The sequence below is a fragment of the Ixodes scapularis genome, unplaced genomic scaffold (assembly GCF_016920785.2).
Source record: "Ixodes scapularis isolate PalLabHiFi unplaced genomic scaffold, ASM1692078v2 PGA_scaffold3__209_contigs__length_174095766, whole genome shotgun sequence".
In the NCBI taxonomy this organism is placed as follows: domain Eukaryota; kingdom Metazoa; phylum Arthropoda; class Arachnida; order Ixodida; family Ixodidae; genus Ixodes; species Ixodes scapularis.
The window spans coordinates 5073441-5095285 of NW_024609868.1; the positions used below are offsets into that span (position 1 = coordinate 5073441).

At 48.7% G+C, this 21845-nt stretch overlaps 1 protein-coding gene across 1 annotated transcript in view; it reads left to right on the forward strand.

The window, feature by feature from the left end:
• The window catches only part of LOC115324435 (neuropathy target esterase sws), a 67423-nt gene that overhangs the window by 3311 nt on the left and 42267 nt on the right, over positions 1-21845 (forward strand). Inside the window, exons 5-14 of the mRNA XM_040206082.3 lie at positions 258-395; positions 3209-3368; positions 5919-5999; positions 6056-6117; positions 7404-7551; positions 10587-10743; positions 13682-13785; positions 14515-14709; positions 19067-19219; positions 19954-20087. Coding sequence (XP_040062016.1) covers positions 258-395; positions 3209-3368; positions 5919-5999; positions 6056-6117; positions 7404-7551; positions 10587-10743; positions 13682-13785; positions 14515-14709; positions 19067-19219; positions 19954-20087 — 1332 coding nt within the window. The remainder of the gene's footprint in view (positions 1-257; positions 396-3208; positions 3369-5918; positions 6000-6055; positions 6118-7403; positions 7552-10586; positions 10744-13681; positions 13786-14514; positions 14710-19066; positions 19220-19953; positions 20088-21845) is intronic.

Here is a 21845-nt window from a genome sequence, read left to right on the forward strand (position 1 = left end):
GCTTTGCTATAGTGAAAAGAGGTGGGAGGAGCTTCCACTTCCTTCTTGACCTGTCGCCGACTATAGAGCTCTCATGCCTTAGTGGGGGGGTAGGAGGTGAGTGGTCTGCAGATCTCTCTGCAGACCACTCACCCCCCAGCCAAATGCCTCCCCCCCTCTCCCACAAGCCTGACCCATACTTCCTCTCACAAGCCTGACCCGTAAAGCTGCTGCTGCTGTGGACACGCCGGGTGACGGTGCCCCTTGTTTGCCCACAGGCTGCTGCGCCTGAAGCGGGAGCAGCCGCTCACCCTGCAGGTGAAGGAGCCTTCCCAGGCCTTCTTAGAGGAAGACTACACGGAGCAGATGGAGAAGCGGCTGCCTCCAGATGTCCTCTACATGCTGCGCAGCGTCAGGTGCGCCCCCTTTGTTTCTCCTTGCACTTTTTGAGAGGCTGTGCCCCAGACGTCTCTGCTCGTCATCCAGCCATCTTGGAAAGACAGAACCGAAATCTTGACTCGCATCTTGATGCTCACATTTGGGGTTTGCATCAGCCGCCGAGGTCCTTAGCCAACTCCTCAGTTTATATATTAATGCGAAAGCATTAGCTATCCGATGAAGCGCCGCCGGCATTGTTTGTGACTTTTACAAACGGGCAACTAATTTGACAGCCATGGATCGCAGCTGGCATTGTTTGTGATCGCGAAAGACAAACAACTAAAGCGAGGGTGGCACGCGCTTGGCATCTCTCTCCCCCCTCTTGGGTCACGTGTCAGGCATTGCCGGAGGCTCAAAAGGGGGGCGAGGGGGTAAGGGGGAGCTGGAAATTCCTGCTCTTAACACTCTGCCGCTGCTCTTGTGTCAGGGTTCGAGGGGGGGGGGGGGGGGGGGGGGAAGGTGCTGCAACCGCTTCTGCCCCTCTTGGCGCCGAGGAACATGGTGGCGCCTGAGGCATCTATATCGGCGGCGGCCACAACCTTGGCAGTAGTGAAACATGGCCGTCCATGCCTGCACACCGCAGATGAACTAAAGGGGTGGAAGAGTGACGTTCATGCTTTCGCATATACAATTCATAAGAAGTGCTTAGATGTCTTTCATGTTTTTTTTATTTGACATTTATATATTTCAATACCCCCTTTGTCCAGACTGAAGGGATGGATGTAAAAATTTGCATTAAATAAGCGGTCAAAGCATGAACTAAAAGTTATGGGAAGCAGCTGTGCAAAATAGACCGGGACAACAGAGAGGACATACAGAAAGAGAAACAAGGGCACTGAATCCCTCATCTGTAGTTTGTATCTAGTACTAGATGAATAGTTACTACGGTCAAATCTCGATAGAACAAATTTCTTCGGACTCGCGAAAATCGTTCGTTATTTTGAAATTATCGTTATAGTGAAAAACTCGTAAATTGTAATTATATCTGAGCAAAAATGACCTACCTTTGCAATAGGAATATCCGGACGCTTGGTTTTATCCGAAACACAAAACAAAAAATGCTTTACGTAATTGAACACTACACATTAATTGAAAGAAATCAGAAAAATTCTGATAGGTCTAGCACAACGCTACAGGAAGAACGATTTGATGTCGTCCACCTTGTTGACGGCCTTGGTCATACTGGCACCACTCACGCGATTGAACACGGCACAGTTACTAGGAGAAATCCGAAATCTTCTTCTGGTAGGTGTAGCACAAACGCTGCAGGGTGAACGATTCAATGTCGTCCACCTTCCTGTGGAGGGCCTCGGTCGCACTAGTACACCTTCTAAGAAATATGCACAACTTGCTGATGGCACTAAGGACATCGGAGGTGGAGACCGATTCTTCCTGCTGATCCGTGACGATGACCAAATTCGTGACGGACAGGAGTGTACGAGCAGCACACCTTGCGTCCGGAACAGTCCACGTGAAGGAGAGGTCTGACAGGAATGTGAAGTTAGGTGGGTAAGGTTAGGATTTGTTTCCCGGCTCGATCTTTGATGATGGTTGGGCGTTGCGGGAGCCGCCAAGCGGCCAAAATGTGCGTCTTTCTGTAATTTAAAATTGTTTTCGCCATCCATCGTTGCTTTTGACCGTTTTCTTGCGATATAAATTTTAATAGTGAGGTGTTGTTCGCATATAAGAGCATTTAAATTACGTGTGTTATTCTGAAATATTCGGCATTTTGAAATTCGTAGTACTGAAATATTTTGCATTGAAACCAATAGGCATTTGGAAGAGGATTTTTGAGATGTTTGTAAATCTGAAAAATGTGTTATAATGACGTTCGCAATCACGAGATTTGACTGTACTCATCTGTACTACTCTGTATACAGGTAAGTTGTTAGTCAGCACCTTTGTATGTCTTTCTGTATGTCTCCCCTGTCGTCCTGGTCTATTTGCTTTGTTTCTTCCCATAGTAAATCACTAACTTGCCCAAGCTTCCATCTTAACAAGCTAAGAAAGCAAATTTGTTAAAAAATAATCAGTCTGCCGTGGTATTAGCAAAGACGATTAGTTAACACCCCTTTAGATCAATAAGCGAATGGTATGTGCACGAAAGATGCTGGAAGCTGGTTTCTTCCGGAGTATCTTGGCATGAAGGAATGAATGTAAACTGACATTTCACGATGAGGTATGCCGACTTTAAAATTGTGGTCGGCTCATTGTAGATGTCCTAGATGACTTTCAAATGAATGGCACTCGTCATGACATGCCATCTAGCTCCTCGTTTTAGCTGCTTGCTTCTACACATTCTCACCCTTTCTACTCTAAGTTTTAAGGGGTGAAACCGATTGCTAGAATACAGTTTCAGGGAATACTTGAGTTCTCTGTCTCGTGGGTTCGGTCCTGTAGCCACCTCGATGGCTGCGAGGCAAAGCACCAGTTTACTGATACCCAGGCGGCGGGTTGGAATCCCGGCCGAGGTGCCCGCAATCTGGCGGAGTAGGGGCGGCCCTGCGAGTTAGTCTATACTTAAATAGACTGGAACTTTTAAAAAAACACAGACGGAAGATATAAAATTAGTTTCTTGGAAAAAAGACTATTCAGAAGCCAACCATCGCCGATGTTGTCCAAAAAAGTGTCTGATTTAATCCTTTCTTACTTTTCTTGCCTCGACAAATGTTTACCGAGCGGTTGCGACGGTAGCTGATGTTTTGTTCATTTGAGAGATGTAGCGGGGTAGTGGCCACGGGGCCCTGTGGGTGGGAGGAAGTTGAGCGTGGGGACTTTCGGCTGGTTGCAGGGTGTTCGGTTTCTTCGAGAAGCCCGTCTTCATGGAGCTGTGGAAGCACATTGAGACCATTTTCGTCCCGCGAGGTACCATGCTCTTCTCCCTGGGAGACAGTGACGACAGCATCTATGTGGTGCAGTCGGGGCGAATCCACGTGCACATCGTGGAACCGGTGAGTCCCCTCCTTCTTGCACTTTTGCAGCGCTGCCATTCATGCCTGCAGGTCTGGGAAGCTTTCTCGGCCTTTGGAGAGCTTGGCAAAAACGGAGCATTGTGCGTTAGATCCATGCAAATATTCTAGAGTTTTAAGTAGAGATTTGAACAAGTCAGGTTGCCTTGGTGAGGAACTACACGGGAGTGGCAAAGCATGTTTGTTGTGCAAGTCACTTTGTTGGAAGGATTGAGTGCGAAAAATTGAACTCCCGAATGTGAGCCATTGTTTAATGGTGCGCCTGCGTGACATATAGGCTGTTTTGGTGTGGTTCCATTGTTTCTGTCGGTTTAACTTAGATTCCCCTGTCTTAAGGCAAGCCGCTCATAGATAGCTATCCTCCTTTTCATATTTCAATCAGTCTTTCTGTTCGTCAAATAGGAATTCGTTGTAGCGGTCATAACTCCTTGAACTCATGGGAAATGGGCCAGGGCTTTGTGCTCTATTTCAGTAAACGGGCATTCTAATAGTACAGTGTAGACCGCATATAACGTATGTCGCGGGAGTCGCGAAAATCCGCACTATAAGCGGTACCGCGTTATAACCAAAACATAAATTTTTCAGGCCAAAATACATGCCATGAGACAACTTACCTTTGTAAAAGAATTTATTTTATGTTAGATGAAAAATAAAGCTTAGTTTGAGGAAAGTCTTTATTTCACCAGACTAGTACACTTCTTTCTCAAGTGTGTCACACATTTTGAAAGAAATGAGCGACTTTTGCCTGGCGCATTCTTTTAACGGCGTCGCGGGTTGCGGATGGACGTTGCGAGCGTTCAGGATTGCTAACCCTAATCACTTTTCTCTGGTGATGAAAACGCATGAAAATTCGCATCCTTTATACGGTACGCGCCAGTAATACCTTCAACTTTAGAACAGGCATGAAATGCTCCAAATAAGAAATCTGGGCGATGTTCGAAAACACAAACGCTTAGAAAGCACCACTGTAGGCGGAAGTAAACAAACACGACCACACGGGTGTTTCTGCCGTCTTGAGAGTGCCGCCATGACATCGCCGCACGAGTAGGTGGATCTTCCCTTCTAGTACATGCTGGGTTATCATAGCGACACACAACGAAAATTCACAGTCAACAGTCATTCACAATTCAGTCATTTCACAATTCACAGTCACAACGAAAATTCACGCTTTTACGCGGAACGATGAGCTTCCACCACGCTGTCTACGTCGACGATCCCAACCGACGCCATGCTTGCGGATAGAAGAAGCCGGTCCCGCGTCCGGCATGCAACGCGCTCCAACACTTCACCTCGACTTGCGATTGGCCTGTCGTTGCGGTTGTTTCCAACGCAGCGGGGGGACGCACGCACGTGAACGACACGTGCGTGTGTCCCCCCGTCACTATGGCAACTGAAGCCTCTCTCTTCGCTTCTTCGAGCAAACTCCTTGCCCCGCGAGTGCCGCTAGCGGCTAGCCAGGCTAGTGTCGCACAGGGAAGCGTGCTCGCTGCGCCAATCGGTCGGCGCGGTCGGCGCGCTGTTCCAGAAACCGCACTATAACCGGTATTTCCCTTCGCGCGCCTGCATTTTAAGCGGTATGTAATTACATGGAGTTCTATGGGAGGCGAACCGGTGGTTTAAAAAGGCCGCGTTATACTTGGTCCTGCACTATAAGCGGTTACGTTGTAAGTGGTCTATACTGTAGTGACATTCGTCATCGAGGCATTAGACTTATTGATCTATTCCGTTCGGCCTTTAAACTAAAAAAAAATATGTGTGCTCTAAGTTTCTAAATTTGTTGCATATTAATTAGACTACTTGAGCTGCATTACTGTCGGATTAGAAATAGATCCAGCCCTGGAATTTTTTTATGATGCGTGCTTATCGAGACACCAAAAGTTTGAAATAGGCTGTATCTGGAGCTCTCTTCTGCTTGTTGGAGGCAGCCGAGGTCTCAAGGTCAAGCTATTTGAGACTGTTGCTAGCTGATCTACTGTGTCCCGCAGTGTCCTGTAGCCTAGGAACTTGGGCATATTCCTTAGCAAGTGGTATCTAGCCTCCGGCAAGACTCCAAGAACACTATGACAGTCCAGATACTCGGTCATGCAATTTGTTGCCTGTATAGTTTCTAGCGTGGTTTCACGGCAGAACAGCCGGCTCTGTGGAAGCAAGCACCGACAGTCTTTTCTGTTGTATCAACAAGCAGTTAAAAAGAAAGCCGATGCTGTTGGAAGTGGGGGACATTGGAACAGTGAATGACGGCGGGTAGGCCCCAGACAGATGGGAAGGAAGCAAGCAGTGACTTCAGTGCCAACCTTGGGAGGAGGCAGCTGTTTCGTTCACTTTCTCAGCCTCACTAGATGGTTCCCCTAGCTTACGAAGAGGGGTGCACTTACTCGAGAACGCACAAAAATATTTCACGGACGAGCAGACGCTTTGGGGTTTTCCTTCGATGCTGGCCTCCCAAATTAAAAGTGGTCCCTTCGGTTATCTCGTCGTTCTGAGTTGCCAAAAAGAAAACCCATGACTGGCGTGCGGACAATGTTTTCTCAGGACGGCACGGAGCTGACCTTCAAGGAAGTGACGGCCGGGGAGAACATTGCCAGTCTGCTCAGCGCTCTCGTGGTCTTGACGGTAAGTGGCTGGCTGCTTGAGCTGAGAGTGGCTGACTGAGTCCTTGGATGGCGCAGGGCGTCCCCTCCACCTTCAAGACTGTGGCCGCCCGTGCACTCGAAGACTCTTCAGTTCTCAGGTGGGCGCATTCCTCCTGGCTCTCTCCCCTTTTCTACCCGGTTCTGTCTCGAAATCCTTTTTTTCCCCTGCAATTTAGATGGGGAGTCTGGCAGTGGGAGAGGCTTATTCCGTCTGTTTTTAAAAGGGCAGTAAAGTGGATCTACGTGTCCTAAGCGCTTCAGCAAACCCAAAAATGCAATCATGCGAGGCCTTTTCCTTCATTAAATACGTGACCAAACATTGCAGCACGCCCCTTTCCTGAGATATGTGTCAGAAAAGGGGCATGTTGGCATGATTATAATGCAATTAAATGTAAAGGTGCAAGCGAGCTGGACAAGAATGACGAAAGTAATCCCTGGAGAAGGGGAACAAGTGGGACAAAGGACAAACAGAAATCTCCAAACACAGCTAGGTGACTGGTGCGCGACCGAAAAAATCCGCCTGGTCCGGGTATCGAACCCGGGACCTCTCCATTACAGGTGGAGCGCTCTACCAATTGAGCTAACCAGGGGTTAGACATCAGTAGAGCAAACAGGTTTTTATCAGCCGCCACCAGTCTTAACACCAACAAGGGTGAAGCTTGCAATTCATTATAATCATAACCTTAAATTGCAAGCTTCACCCTTGTTGGTGTTAGACTGGTGGCGGCTGATAAAAACCCGTTTGCTCTACTGATGTCTAACCCCCGGTTAGCTCAATTGGTAGAGCGCTCCACCTGTAATGGAGAGGTCCCGGGTTCGATACCCGGACCAGGCGGATTTTTTCGGTCGCTCACCAGTCACCTAGCTGTGTTTGGAGATTTCTGTTTGTCCTTTGTCCCACTTGTTCCCCTTCTCCAGGGATTATTTTCGTCATGTTGACATGTTTGGTTGCAGTTTTAGTGGGGAAATAAGTCACATGATTTTAATTTTGTGTTCTTTAAGATGCGCTGGCAACATAGATTAAGTTCAGATTATAAAAAGCCGTTCTCAATATTCACTTTTGTTCAGCTCTAAACTGGCCCTTGTAGTTCTCCGAATTGGGTTCTCTTTTTGGTCTCTGTCCTCGGCTTGTGCCTTTCCCTGTTTTCCTAGTTTGTGTCGCTTCGATGCATAACCGTGGGCCAAACTCTTCCACATTTCCCTCTAGTGTACATATGTGTTAGTCTTAAGGAGATTTCCAGGCATCGGACTCCTTCCAGCTAGCTAGGTGGGCGGGTCTTTGGCATTTTACTGCACGTGCCAGCTCCCGAAGTTTAGCCATCGTCCTCGTGGGCTCTGACCTCGGTTGCTTTGTGGCTCCAAAAGCGTGGCTCCTGGTTTGCAGGCTACGGTACGACAACTTCAAGATCCTGCTAACCAAATACCCAGACTCCATGGTGCGGCTGTGCCAGATCGTCATGATCCGGCTGCACAGGGTCACCTTCACGGCCCTCCACAACTACCTGGGACTCACCACCCAGCTCATGCGCACTGTGAGTCCCCTACCTGTCGCGGATGTGTTGGAACGGTTAACATCCTGCTTGTTTTAGGGGCGAAGCTCCTTAGGGTCTAGCCTTGTCCGTCCAATGTCCAGGCTCACATCGATTGCCATCCCATCTGTCTTCTTAAAAAAAGGAAAAGATGTTTGCGCAGTTGACAGGATTCGAACCTGTGCGGGGAGACCCCAATGGATTTCTAGTCCATCGCCTTAACCACTCGGCCACGACTGCGGGACGAGTAGGGGGCTCTGAGGTGTGGAAGTAACTCAAGAGCTGGGGATGTCCTGGATGAAACGTTGCATGTAGCCGCTCAACGTCTATACAGGACAAGGCGCTGCGGTCAAATGCGTATATATTAGCGTTAAACTTTGCATGCATTGGCTCAATGTTTATAGACGAGAGGGCGCTGCGGTCAAATGCTCAAATGCGTACATAACCACGTTGCATACCACACATTCTCTTTCCGACATGGACTGTCGACTTAAGTGGTGGAGATGCATTCCCACGGCTTCTAGCGGATCCATGCTGATCCGCTAGAACAGGGGTGGCCAAGCTGCGGCTCTTTCCGTGCTAAAGTGCGGCTGGCGGCTCCCTGTCTACAACCCCCCCCCCTTTCCACTTCTCCGCCTCCTTCCCGGTCACATGAGCACTTCCCCAGAAAGAAAAATGGAACGCGTTTTAAATCAAAAGACAGGCTGCGGTATGGTAGTCTTGTGCTACTACTTCCTTATGTACAGTTGAACTGCTTTTGATTGATAGATTAAAAGTAGTTTTAGTTTTTATTGCCCTGGACAACAGTCCGTCTTGCATCCCCCCCCCCCCCCCCCTGCGGCCCTTGGAAGTTTTATGGTTTTGTTTGCGGCTCTACAGACGGGTCAGCCTGGCCACCCCTGTGCTGGAAGAACCACTGGCTCTGCATTTTACCGACCATAAAGCAGTAATAATGAAGTCGAAATGCAACCCGGAATTCAGCACTACCTATGAGCAATAAAACAAAAATCAGCACCATCAGCACTACCTATGAACAAAATCAGTACCATGAGCACCAACAGAGCTTCGCCCCAATCAACATCATTCACCACGTAGAGACGCGGTCATTTTTGTTTCTCTTGACTGTGGCTGTTGTAGGGTACTTTGTTTGGTTTGCTGCCGGCTCCTTTGCACACCTGGTAGGCCGTTAGTTCAGAATGGGTATTAATTGCGAACAGACACGAAAGCGAAAGAACATATGCAGATATATCTTGAGGTTTGTCTCTGTGGAAGAGGTGTGATGTCATTCAGGTGATTTGGCAACCCGGGATGAGGGCGATTCGTCACATGCGCACTCGTCACAGGACGATTGGTCACAGGACGATTCGTCACATAGGAACATTCGTCACAGGATGACTCGTCATGCGGGCAACTGGTCACATCGATCGGGCTGGGGACGATAGTAAATTGTAAATCTCAACGACCGCCCTTCCCTGATGAGGAGTTTCACGACTTCCCACAGTGACCATAAACCAATAATTAGAAAAACTAATCTTACGATACTCATCCGCTTTTCCTTTCATCATATTAAGACTCTTCAGCAGGTTGACCTAAGTTACTGGGTTGAACGAGCAATGACCCGACTGGCAGCCAAATAAGTTTTTACTTTGCCTTGCATACACCTCTTCGAGAAAACCAATAAGATCGGAATCCTTTCTGCTGCATGCATATGTATGAGTACCCCTCGTGCAGGGGTCCATATCACAAGAGCGAATGACATTTTAGCGAACGGCGACATTTGAGCGAATGGTCGTTTTAGCGAATAACGGGGGCGTGCGTTAACCCATCCGTTGCGCTGCGCTTTACGCCGCTTCGCGGCGACAGTCTGCGGCAACTCATTACAAAAATATGAACTCACTGGCCCACCCGAAAACGCCGCTTCGCGGCGTTCGGCTGTTCGCTAAAGTGTCGTTCGATGAAACGTGGGCGTTCGCTAAAACGTCATTCGATCAAGTGAGTGCCTCCCCTCGTGCAGCTGCATGGCTCCACCTCTCTCTGTTGCGATCACCTCCATCCTTTTGAATATAGCCCGAGTTCGAAAATAGTCGCTTTTATATGGCCTCCCCATTCACCGTTTGGGACGGACCCAGAAGTTAAAACGTCTGCTACAAATTCTTCGACCTTGAGAAGCGAAAGGCATGCTAAGATAAGCGGTGACCCACTTTGTCAGGCCGAACCAATATTCAATGTTCGGGACCGAACCCGAAGCTAAAACGTTTGTTACAAATTCTTCGCCTTTCAGAAGCCAATGACATACTAAGATATGAGGTGAGGCACGTTGTCCGCCCGAACCAAATTGGACAATACATTTTTGGGGGGAAGAACTATTGTAGGACCGGTTGGCCGCTTGACGAGTCATCCTATGACGAATGTTCCTGTGTGACGAATCGTCCTATGACCAATCGTCCTGTGACGAATGCGCATGTGACGAATGGACCGTATCCCATTCAGGTGATTTGGCAACCCAGCTTGCAGCTTCCAGACTTAGTCATTGTAGTGTAATGTCCTAACCTATGTTGATGTGGAGCTTCCGATAACATGCATGAAAAAAGATAACTGCTTTCTCTAGCCTCCTCATAGTTTTATCTTACTCAAAAAAAAAAAGCACACTTGCCATATGGCGGGCTTCCCGCTAGCATAGAAGCAATAGTTACAATGGTGTGAGAACTGCTGCATTGAAAGGCTGGTTATGCAGAGGTGGATGACTGGCCAGGTAAGGCTCTTGACATGGGAATCCTTGTTGCTTGACATCCTCCAAACTGAAGGGCTGTTGCCAGGGGATGGTAATACTCATTGTAAGGCCAACTGATGCAGTTGCCTGGAACAATAAATAGGGGGGGGGAGGTGGGTTAACTTTGAGCAGACATGACAGTAGACCATCCTCCTAACATCTTAAAGATCAAACATTCTTCTCGCCAATGTCACTGAAGTTGTAGATTTGAAGCCGTTCAGAGATGCGTGAGCAGGAACCAAGGAGGCTATTTCTCCTCCTTTGACAGACGGCACCGGCCAAGCGTGCCCCAAACCTGTCGCCCAAGTCTAGCCCGTCCCGGGCTTCGAGTCGCAAGACGAGCCAAGCCAGTGGCTTTGTGATGGCCCCGGTGTCCATGGCCAGCTTCCCCGGTGAGATGGTGCACCACGAGGATCCCCTCCACGGTGAGTTGGCGACTGTCAGTTTCGGGTTCACCGTGGAGCAGGAGAGATCTTAGCGCGTCAAATGTAGCACCTTCTGAGTTCCAGTTGGGCTTACCGAGAGACAAACTCGATTGGTACACGGACAACTCGCAGTAGGTAAATACATGGGCAGTGTTAAGTTTGGGACAATTTTGAAATTTCCTAACGGCTTATAAATAATATTGCTCAGACTTGTTTATTTTTGTGTTGACCATCATATTTGAAAGAACCGCTGATCAGGCAAGGAGTAATAGTCTAGTTTTGTTAAGAAAGGGGAGCACCGTGCCCGCATTTTCTTTGCTGACACAGAACGGGGGGAGGGGGGGGGGGGGAAGTTTAGCTTTTTTATGAGTTTGCTTTTTGTTATGGGGACGGTCGCGCTTCTGCACGCCCCTGGGGGACCTATAAGATTTCGGCCAGGGCGCCGTGCTGGCGGGACCCGACTGTGCAGTGAACTCTACGAGCGTTGTGGTTCTGTCAGTCGAAGTCGGTTGCCGGCTTGACGAATGTCAGTGTCAACCTCCGATCCACCATTGGTCTTTCGGAATCACGTGCCTTCGTAAAGGTTTAAAATAATTGGTCGACCTCTACCCAAGGGTGAGGAAGTTGGGGCTTTCAAAAGCCAGGGGTGGAACGGCTGCGCCATTTGCGCCATTTTGCGCCAGACGCATGTGTCTGCGCCATCCTGCGCCATGTTGCAGAAACTGCGCCACAGACAATATCTCGCGCCATTATGCGCCAAATCGCAAAACGTGCGCCAAAAAAACGTTTTATTTTGTCTTGGTTTCAGTTTTTATCGACTCGATTGTCAACAATGAGGGCCTTTAGCCTGGTCGGCCTTGCAATCCCTTGTTCTGTTTATTCCCCTTGTCTATCCCGAGTCGGAAGCGCGCGAAAAAAACTCGGATTCTAAGCGCTACACCACCTGCGACTGGATTGTTACTCTTCAACCATAAGCGGTAGGGCAAGTAGGCCGAGGTGAGGTCGAGTCGTTAAGCGTCAAATTGCATGAGGCTCTGCGGCCCAGGATCCGGACGTCATCCAGTCGAAAGCAAATGAGCAAAATATTCCTTTTAGTGCTTCATCGTTAGGAGTTGGAACCGCATTCTTGCAAGATAAATCGTGATTTGATAGAACTGAAACGCGGTCCGATCCGAAACCTTGCCGGTCAGCGGCTCTACTTATCTGCTCGGCGTACTTTAACCTTGCTCCTGCTTATCGCTTTAAATACGATAACTTCGTTAATCGTAGCCTGCTGCCTCGATATCGAGTTGCACAATAGGATAAACTCGAAATTTGTTGCCCTGTTCCTCCGTGCAACTGCACGTCCATTGTTTACGCACGTCACGTGGTTCGCACATATAATTACTATGTCGAGCACGTGTGGGTTGTGCGATAAGCAGTGCTGGTTTGCATCTTGAGCGTCTGAAGGCCACTCAGAAAATATCAAGGACGCTGTCTTCAGAAACATAGGGTACTTGCTGTTTGATTCTCATTAAGGTTCACAAAGATTCAAGTTTTCGCATCTGTTACACTGTTATCCCCTCTACCTAGGTCCCTAACCGCTCATGTTCATCTCTGCTGCTAAGCACAATTGAAATTGCTTTCGTGCTTGTCTAAGATACAAGCTGAAGTGCAATGCAAACTGATCTGAGCTGCTCCTAGCCTGCTCCAGAATGTAGTTTTAGCTGCTCCCAACCTGCTCCAAAACAGCTGTTTCAGCTGCTCCCGTGGCTGCTCCCAAGTACATTTCATGAGTTCCACCCCTGAAAGCCCATGTCCGGGCCACGGAGGAGGTTTTTTGTTTTGGATTTGAACAGGAACAAGCGACTTGGGGTGACCCGGTCAATCTCTTTAGATCATCAGTATGTCTTTGTAAATACAGTTAAACATAAAGTTTTTGCCTTTTTAACGTATCATGCTTACTGTCCTTGCAATGTGCCGATAAGATAAAAAAAGAACAAGATGATAAAGAAGCAAGTGTGGCTGTTTTATTCCAGTTTATCGAAAGATGCACAATATATTTATTGGATACATAGTTGTGCCCAGTGGGCCTCACTGTGAGGGGAAGGTAGCTTTTCTTTCCGGTAAAAGATGGTACCCGAGAGAGTGTCAAATCGGAAGACGATGGGAGACGGAGAGAACTCATTTCAAACTTGTGCAACAACATTGGATCAACTCGGTTGGCAAACTTCCGATGACTCCCTCAGCCCACCGTCGACGCCGAGCTGTCTACTGGTATCTTGCGACACCAGTGGTGAATGAAGCTGCTGGCATATTTCTTTAGCGACAATTCAAAGGGCAGTAGCTACTTTGCACTTTAAGAAGTGGTCCTTTATAATCATTTTATTGCCACCCAACTTTAGAATCGAAATGGAAGAGGTTATGTTTTTACAGGGCAGTGTGCATGGGAGCTTGCCAACTGACGGCATCTAGAAACATTATTGACCTGGGTTGGAAATTAGCACTCTCGTAGACCGATGGTCACCAATTGGTTCCTGTTTATTTTGTTTGCCGCACCACTTATGAAGAATGTACCAGCTTACCACTTCCTCGGTTTGTACGCTTATTTACTATGCCCCGCCTGAAATCATCTTGGAACTGGCGATGGCATGGTTTCCTACCATTGCCTTTTGGGGGTAAATGGTATCAGTCCATTGTGGGCAGGAGTCTGACCTTGTGCCGAGAGACTGCACCATGCCAATGTTTGTGCCCCGAGGCAGCCATGTTGTCAGGATTTTGGTTCGAGGGGAGCTCGCGTATGACAAAATGCTGTATGAGGGGGAGGGGGAGAGGAAGCCCCAGCAAAATGGAAGATTTTGGAGGGGAAGCCTGGGCCCCATGGGCCCCCCCACCCTGGCTGCGTGCCTGCCCCGAAGTTTGGATGGGGACCCGGCTGATGGCATGCCCCGCCTTGCAGAGTCTGCCAGCCTCCCCGACACGGGCTCCTTCCACCTCTCCGACGAGATAACGGAAACCGAGAAGTACCCCAGCGAGGAGGTGTGTGGCTCCATCTACAGGACGGTACGTACACTGGTGCTTGGGTGTCGTGGGTGTTTGTTAAAGGGACCTCAGAGATTGCCGGCAGTGGTTTCACACGACGCGAGCTGAAAGAGAGAATGAGCAGTTGTCTCACATGACACGAAGTGCACGATTGAATCGTAGGACAAGATCCCCAAGTTGTGGCGGGCGGAGTTCGACGCACTCTTAAGAGAGAAAATGCAGGTTTGTAGTAAGGGCTGTACTCCATTTCATTATAACTAGGCAAAGAGCGAATGCTATGGCTCCCTGGAGCGAATCAGAGTGACAAAGCAAAAGCATGTCACAGCTTTCTGTTGCACGTATCTCTCCGATGATACATTGTCATGTGTCCCGTTCCAACACTCCAATGCTACAGCTCCATTGCTCCAATGCACTGTGACTATCACGTTTGCTTTTTGCCAAGTAGTGTTGAAATGGAGTCCTGCAGTGGCACTTTTAACAGGCACCATGGGGGGAGAAACGGCTGCGGTGTTATTGAATACAAACCAATCGGTCATTTCCTCTCTTCTGATCTGAGAACTTATTTTCAAAGTTGCATCGTAAATTGCGAAGCCTTTATTCCAACGTTATGGTATTTATCCAAAAAAATATCACATTAGATTGGGAACGCTTGTGCGGGCCTATGAAGAGCATTATGCTTGGGAATTGCGTCCTCCTAGTGCTCTCTCCTCCGACTTAATTTATGAGGCCGGACCTTCCTCTGGGGAATAGCAACCTCCGACAACCGCGGCGCCCGTGGGCCGCAAGACGTCGCTGTCCTCGGAAGGAACGTCTGCGCGCAAGCCTCCGCGCAAGACGTCCTTCTACCTCGGGGAGAGCGCCCGGGCCTCCTGCTCGTCTGCCCAGGAGTACCGGGACCACCTGGAGGAGGCTGTCCAGGGATTCATGGCCAGGCTGGACATTCAGGTGCGCTCTTTCGGGACCCTCTTTATGCGACTGCTAAGAGGAGCTCCCCAGCTAAAGTGGTGTATCATGGTCCTTAGATTACCCGAGGTCCGGTTTAGGTCACTGCGAGATCTAGTTTGCCTCTCGCAAAGCAAGCTAAGATAGCGTTCATAGACTGTTGGTCTGCTAACACTAGCAAAAAAAGCAGTTTGTCTGCTACGTAGCGTCATTAGCATGAAAATAAAACAAGAAAATACCGCATATTGTCTACTACAGTGTGGACCGCATATAACGTATGTCGCGGGAGTTGCGAAAATCCGCACTATAAGCGGTACCGCGCTATAACCAAAACATCAATTTTTCAGGCCAAAATACATGCCATCAAACAACTTACATTTGTAAAGAATTTATTTTATGTTAGATGAAAAATAAAGCTTAGTTTGAGGAAAGTCTTTATTTCACCAGACTAGTACACTTCTCTCTCAAGTGTGTCACACATTTTGAAAGAAATGAGCGACTTTCGCCTGGCGCAGCTTAACGGCGTCACGGGTTGCGGACGGACGTTGCGAGCGTTCAGGATGGTTAACCCTAATCACTTTTCTCCGGCGATAAAAACGCGTGAAAATTCGCATCCTTATACGGTACGCGCCAGTAATACCTTCAACTTGAGTACAGGCATGAAATGCTCCAAATAAGAAATCTGAGCGATGTTCGAAAACACAAATGCTTAGAAAGCACCACTATAGTCGAATTAAACACGACGACACGGGCGTTTTTGCCATCTGAGAGTGCCGCCACAACATCGCCGCACGAGTAGGTGTATCTTCCCTTCTAGTACGTGCTGGGTTATCATAGCGACACACAACGAAAATTCACAGTCAAGGATAGCGCTTTTACGCGGGACGATGAGTTCCCAACACGCCGTCTACGTTGGTCTACGTCGACGATCACAACCGATGCCATGTTCGCGGATAGAATCAGCCGACCCGCGATCGGCATGCAACGCGCGCGAACACTTCTCCTCGACCTGCAATTGGTCTGTCCTTGCGGTTGTTGGTTTCCAACACAGTGGAGGGACGCACGCACGTGAATGACACGTGCGTGCGTCCCTCCGTGAAGCCTCTCTCTTTGCTTCTCCCCGCTTCTTCGAGCGACCTCCTGGCCCCGCGAGTGCCGCTTGCGGCTCGCGCCGTTATCTAGTGTCGCACAGGGAAGCGTGCTCGCTGCGCGTCGGCGCGGTCGGCGGGCTATTCCAAAAACCGCACTATAACCGGTATCTCCCTTCGCGTGCCCGCATTTTAAGCGGTATGTAAATACATGGAGTTCTATGGGAGGCGAACCGGTGGTTTAAAAAAACCGCGTTATACCCGGTCCTGCACTATAAGCGATTACGTTGTAAGTGGTCTATACTGTAACAAACCAAAAAGTAGTGGATCGTCTGCTACGAACTGACTGCCACGGTGAAGTAAGGTAGGACGCAGGCTGAAATTGTGATTGTCTGCTACTATTTTACGTTGGAAGCCATTGACAGCCCAAGCTTCTTTTGTGAACCTCCAGTGTTTCTGCTGCCATGCACAAGCTGAAATCAACTGGTCTATGAAGAAGCATTAAGCACAAACTGATCAGAGGCCATGAGACCCCTCTTGCTATTAGTGTAATGGTGTAATGGTCTCATCAAAATATTGCCCAATTGTAAACTCGTGAGCGAGTAAAAAATTTCTCATTTGTCGATTTTGTGCGCCCAGCAGGAAGCTGCGATGCCACATCTAATTGGCAGCCAAGAATGCCGTCGCTCCCACCTTGACCAAAAATGGACCCCTGGTCTGGAATTTTGTTTTCTTTAGGAACAAATTGAAGTGCCATAAAGTGCACTACCGACATTAGGAGTCAGCCAATCGGGTCGCTCGGGGAACCTAACGGATGGATTTGGGTTTGGAGAAGCCACCGTGGAGAAAGTCTTTGGATGCGCCTACCCTCATAGAACCCTACGGACCTGTCGACAAGGTGGACGCTGGAAATACAATTTATGCTCGATTCCTAGGGGACATATTATTTTGGTTTAATTGAAAAGCCGCATAAAAGATGTGCTTCAAATATATTTTTTTTTTTTTAACTTTAAAGTATGAAAATAAAACTTTCTTTTGCTCCTACATGGATCAGTGCCACATGCGGTGATAAAATTTACTAGGGTTGAAACTGCTTTCCAGACCAGTAGGAAGTTTATCTAAGGACCATGGCGGTATTCACACGAGGGAGAAATCCCGCCATTTCTTCCCGGAGTGCGCCTCGCGTAACGAAGATGTCACGCTTTTCTAATACGGCGGAGGGAAGGCTCGTGCAAAAAATACCGGCTTGCGGCAGATCACTTTGCTTTTAAGAATACTTTGTTGTGAAAAACTTTGGTGTCAATTGTAGATGTTGCTAGATTCATCTGCTGCAATGTTAAGAATAGAGGCAACCGAATTTGGCTGCTTACGCCAACGTCGCTTCCGCCGCACCTCGTCCGTGTGAATGATGGAGATGATGAGGGAGTTACACTCACCGATGTCGTCATGCACGTCCCTCCGTGGATATATCTCCCGCGTGAATACTATCTGATGCGCTTGTTGCACCTGCCTTCGAATAGATGATTTGCAATTTTCCCAAGCGCCCCGGCTCTCGCGCTTGGAATTGTGGGAAAGACTGTCCCTTGCCTGGCCGCTCTGCCTTGAGATCTCATTGCCTTGTCGCTTGCCTCCTCTTAATCCTCTGTTTTTCGATTCTATTACCTATTTTTATCTATTCCAGTGTATTTTTTATTGTTCCTAAGTGTTTCTATTTTCTTCTGTGCACAATATTTCTTGTATATGTATAGTATTTATGTCTATTTTGACTTTTTCGACGGGAGTGCCGACGGACAACACACCGCTTCGCACGTCGTTCCCCGGGTGAGTATGTATACCGTTGCTAGGGATTAGTATCGTGCTGTTAACTGTTCATTTTGGTTCAACTTGACCCGCGTGCAGTCGAGAACAGCCGTTTATGAACACCCGCGCACATATCATAGGGGTAGGCAGAGCTCTGAATCAACAATCGCGACGCAAGATCTGAGTGCGCTGTGATTTGGCCACCCGCGCTCACTCTATTGACTCGTACTGTAGCGTGTGCCTTCGAGTGCCGCTTACTTGACCAAGATACAGCACGCCGCTTTGTTGCCGCGAATCATTTGTCCGAATGCTTGCGAAACCCTAACACCGTTCGGCATATCCAACGTTGCGGCGCCTGACAACTGCATGGAGCGACGCAAGCCCTTAGCAAGCGCCGGCGGTTCAACGTCGTGGCTTGTATGCGCCTTTGGCATGCATTCATGATCAGTCTGCTCGGCGGTTGTCAGTTGCTGACATCTTGACTCGAGCATCAGCTGACATCTTGATTTGAGAAATAAAATTATTCAAGGAACTATGAGTTTCAAGATGACTGCCTGGGTGACAGCACATCTTTGCACTTGAAAAAGGGTGTTTGCAACTGACAACCGCTTAGCAGATAGATTAAGAAGGCATACCATAAGCGCATACAAGCCGCGACGTTGGGTCACCAGCGTTTTCAAAGGGCTCGTGCCGCTGCGCGCAGTTTGTCAGCCACTGCACGTTGGTTATGATAAACGGTGTTACGGCTTCGCAGGCATTGGGACAAATGATTCGCGGCAACACATCTCTGCACTTGAAAAAAGGCGTTGGAAACTGACAGCCGCTTAGAAGATAGATTACGAAGGCATGCCATCGGCGCATTCAAGCCGTGACAATGAGCCGTCGGCGTTTGCGAAGGGATCGCGAAGGCACACGCTACATTGCGAGTCAACGGAGCAAGTGCGGGTGGCCAAATCACAGTGCACTCGGCTCTCGCGTTGCAATTGTTTTTCAGAGCTCTGCCTACCCTTATGACATGTGCGCAAGTATTCATAAACGGCTTTTCTCGACTGCACGGGGGTCAAATGAACCAAAATAAACAGCTAACAGCGCGATAGGAATCGGTTGCAATGGTAGTACTCATCCCGGGAATGACGTGCGAAGCGGCGTGTTGTCTGTCGGCACTCCCGTCAAAAAAGGCAAAATAAAGACACAAATACTATATATACAAGAAATATTGTGCGGAGAAGAGAATCGAAACACTTAGAAGCAATACAAAACACACTGGAATAGATAAAAAGAGGTAATGGAATCGAAAAGCAGATGATTCAGAGGAGGCAAGCGACAAGGCATTGCGGTCTCAAGGCAGAGCGGTCAGGCGAGGGACAATCTCTCCCAGCATTCCTCGCGCGCGGGCCGGGGCGCTCGAGGGATTTTGCAAAAGGTCTATTGATTAGTGGCCCTGAGCTGACGGTGTCTGTGCCCCTCCCCAGGACAGCGAGCTGATCCGCACCAAGGTGCTGGTGAAGGAGCTGATGCCCGGCGAGTACCTGAGCAAGGAGGAGTCCGGGGAGCCCGCCAGCCTCTGCTTTATCCTGGCCGGCGCCATCTCCGTGTCGCAGAAGACCACTGCCAAGGACACGGATGTATGTATGCCGTCTCCGGCCCGGCCCCCGGTTACCAAGCCGGGGAGAGTGGCACTTTTAGAGGGGGTACTGATGAGTGATGTCGCGCAGAACCAACCCAAATAACTCGCTGATTAAAGATACAATAAACTGTCATACCAGCAACAATGATGCAACTTTTTAAAAAAGGTACAAACTAAAAAAAGCTCTTTCTTTTAATTGTGCAGGATATTCCAGTCGGAACGGATGGGAGAAAAATATACTTTAATATGTCAGTCTGTGCAAAAAATTGAAAGTAACTACGGTATGTGCACCGGCTCATGTGAATTGTAGAAAAGCTCACTCAGCTGTCGCTAGGATCTTGTCTGAATTCCACAAATGCCTATGCAGTCTAAGAGATAGAATTGTTCAGCTAGTGAGTTTATCTCCGGACTATACGCGTGCCATAAATACAAATATGAAGGTGAAAAAAGGCAGATAGTGGGTGCAAGGCACTCCTCCTTGCGTTGCTGTTCTCTCGTGTCCCACCCAGAAGCACACACATGCTTTTGCTGGCCTGGATAATTCATGTACCAGTTCATTATGCAATAAACTTACGTATGTATGTGTGTACTGTCTTGGTGAGGCCCCCCCCAGCCGACACACGAACCATAATTTGACAAGTGCTTTCCCCCGTGTGAAAGGCCAGTGGGAGTCCTGCGGTTTCTGCCTTGCCTGGTGATGCTCCCTACAAGGGACAACTGTAACCATTTCAGGACATCCTGTACGTGGCCCACGTGGGGGACATGACGGGTGCCCTGGAGGTGCTGACGGGCGAGTCGCCCATCTTCACCCGGCGGGCCAAAATGCCCACCCGGGTCGGCATGATCGCCTCTACCCACTGCTACGAGTGAGTGCCCCAGTCTCCCTTCTGGGCCGGCCCAAACGGTCGGCCTGGGCTGGCCCATGCTCTGCCGTCTCGGTGGACCCTTTTCAAAAGAGTGGGCTACCTAGGAGCTGCTGCGCCAATTATCAAAGTCCGCCATTGCTTGGGCACGCATTCTGAGCATGTACCGGTCACGAGGGATGCGTCGGTGTTTGGCGTGAACTCAATTTGTATCGAAAACGAGCTCTGTATCGGCGTTTGGCGAGGATTCGGGTCCAATCGCACGCCTTATGCCCAAGGGATGGCGACTGCCAATGTTGCTCGATTGGGTTTTGAAGAAGTCCATTTCCCCCAAAAAAAATTTAATCTTCTAACCATTGTTGAAATTTCCAGATGTGCCCTTTCATCAATTGGTATGTTCTTCAGAAGCAGCTTCTGCAATGAGAACATGGGCAGGCCTTATCGCTACGTTTATTTCGCCGTTTGTTAAAGTTAAAGCACCACTGAACAAGGAGTTGAGTGACATATTATCACCCAAAGTACTCAACAACTGGTTGAGTAATGAGGCTTGTCATTGGGCTATTTGGTGCACCATGCTTGGGAAACAGCGCAAACATAGACAAACACGAAGAGGGGACGAGCGCTTGTTCGTGTCCCCTCTCTCGCATCCATCTCTGAACCGTGCTTGGAGTTAACTGTCGTGTGCTACATTGTCGAGGGTAGCATAGCTTCCACAGTATTCCCGCGCTGCTGTGAGAGCATGAGGCTGCTTCCTGTGTCTCATGCGCTCTTGCGCGAAGGAGACCCGAAACGTTGGAGCACTCCAGAAGCTACGCTAGTTTCAGCAACATAGTGCAAAATAGCTGACGCTGAGCACTGTATTTACTCGTATAATGAACACACTTTTTTCCCCGAAAAATGTACACATATTTAGGGGAGGCGTTCATTACACGGATAAAAATTTTGCATTTACACTCTTCCTGCAAATGTCATTTGTTGCCAATATGACACGGGAAGGTACTGTGGCACATCTCCACTGATGGAGGTGCAACCACGGCTGGTTGGGGGCGCGCCACAGTAACCGTGCTTTATAAATTGCGAACCTTTTTAGGGTGCTTTCCACGTTCCTTTTGCCGAAGGAGAAGCGCCCTGCGAAGCTCACTCAGCACGGAGAGCAACGCGACCATTTTTAGGCCGAACCACTTTTAAGATTTCACTGTCCGAAAGCAGACCACAGAAAACGGTGTGTTTGTTGACTTTGCATCCAATAGGTGAAGAATGTCTGGGGGTTGATCACTACCGCAACTACGCACTTGCAGCCATTATGAGAGCGGTACGGCTTGGCTTGGCTTGGCCTGACTGCTTGGCGGCAACAGAAAATTGGCTTGGTGGCTAGCTAAATTGAATGCAATTCAAGACTCGCAGAGCCGAAAATTGGATGTGTGTTCATTGCGCGAGGGGGGAAAAAAAGTTAGAATATTGGTGCCCGTCGTGGGAGCGCATTCATTATGCGAATGTGTTCATTATGCGAATAAATACGGCATATAGTAGAGGCTTTAGCGGTTGCACTCCAGTCAGAATGCAAAAATGCGTGTCTTGGGTAGTAGTATTGCATTAGGAGTGATACATTACCGTAACTTCATTACCCTGTTGCCAACTTTTAACTGTAACACATTACTTTCTGAAAATGTAACTTGCAACTGTAGTTCTCTTACTTTTCCTGAAGTCACGAGGAAAGTAACGACATCACTTTCATCGTTTCACCGTTACGACGTTCTTGTG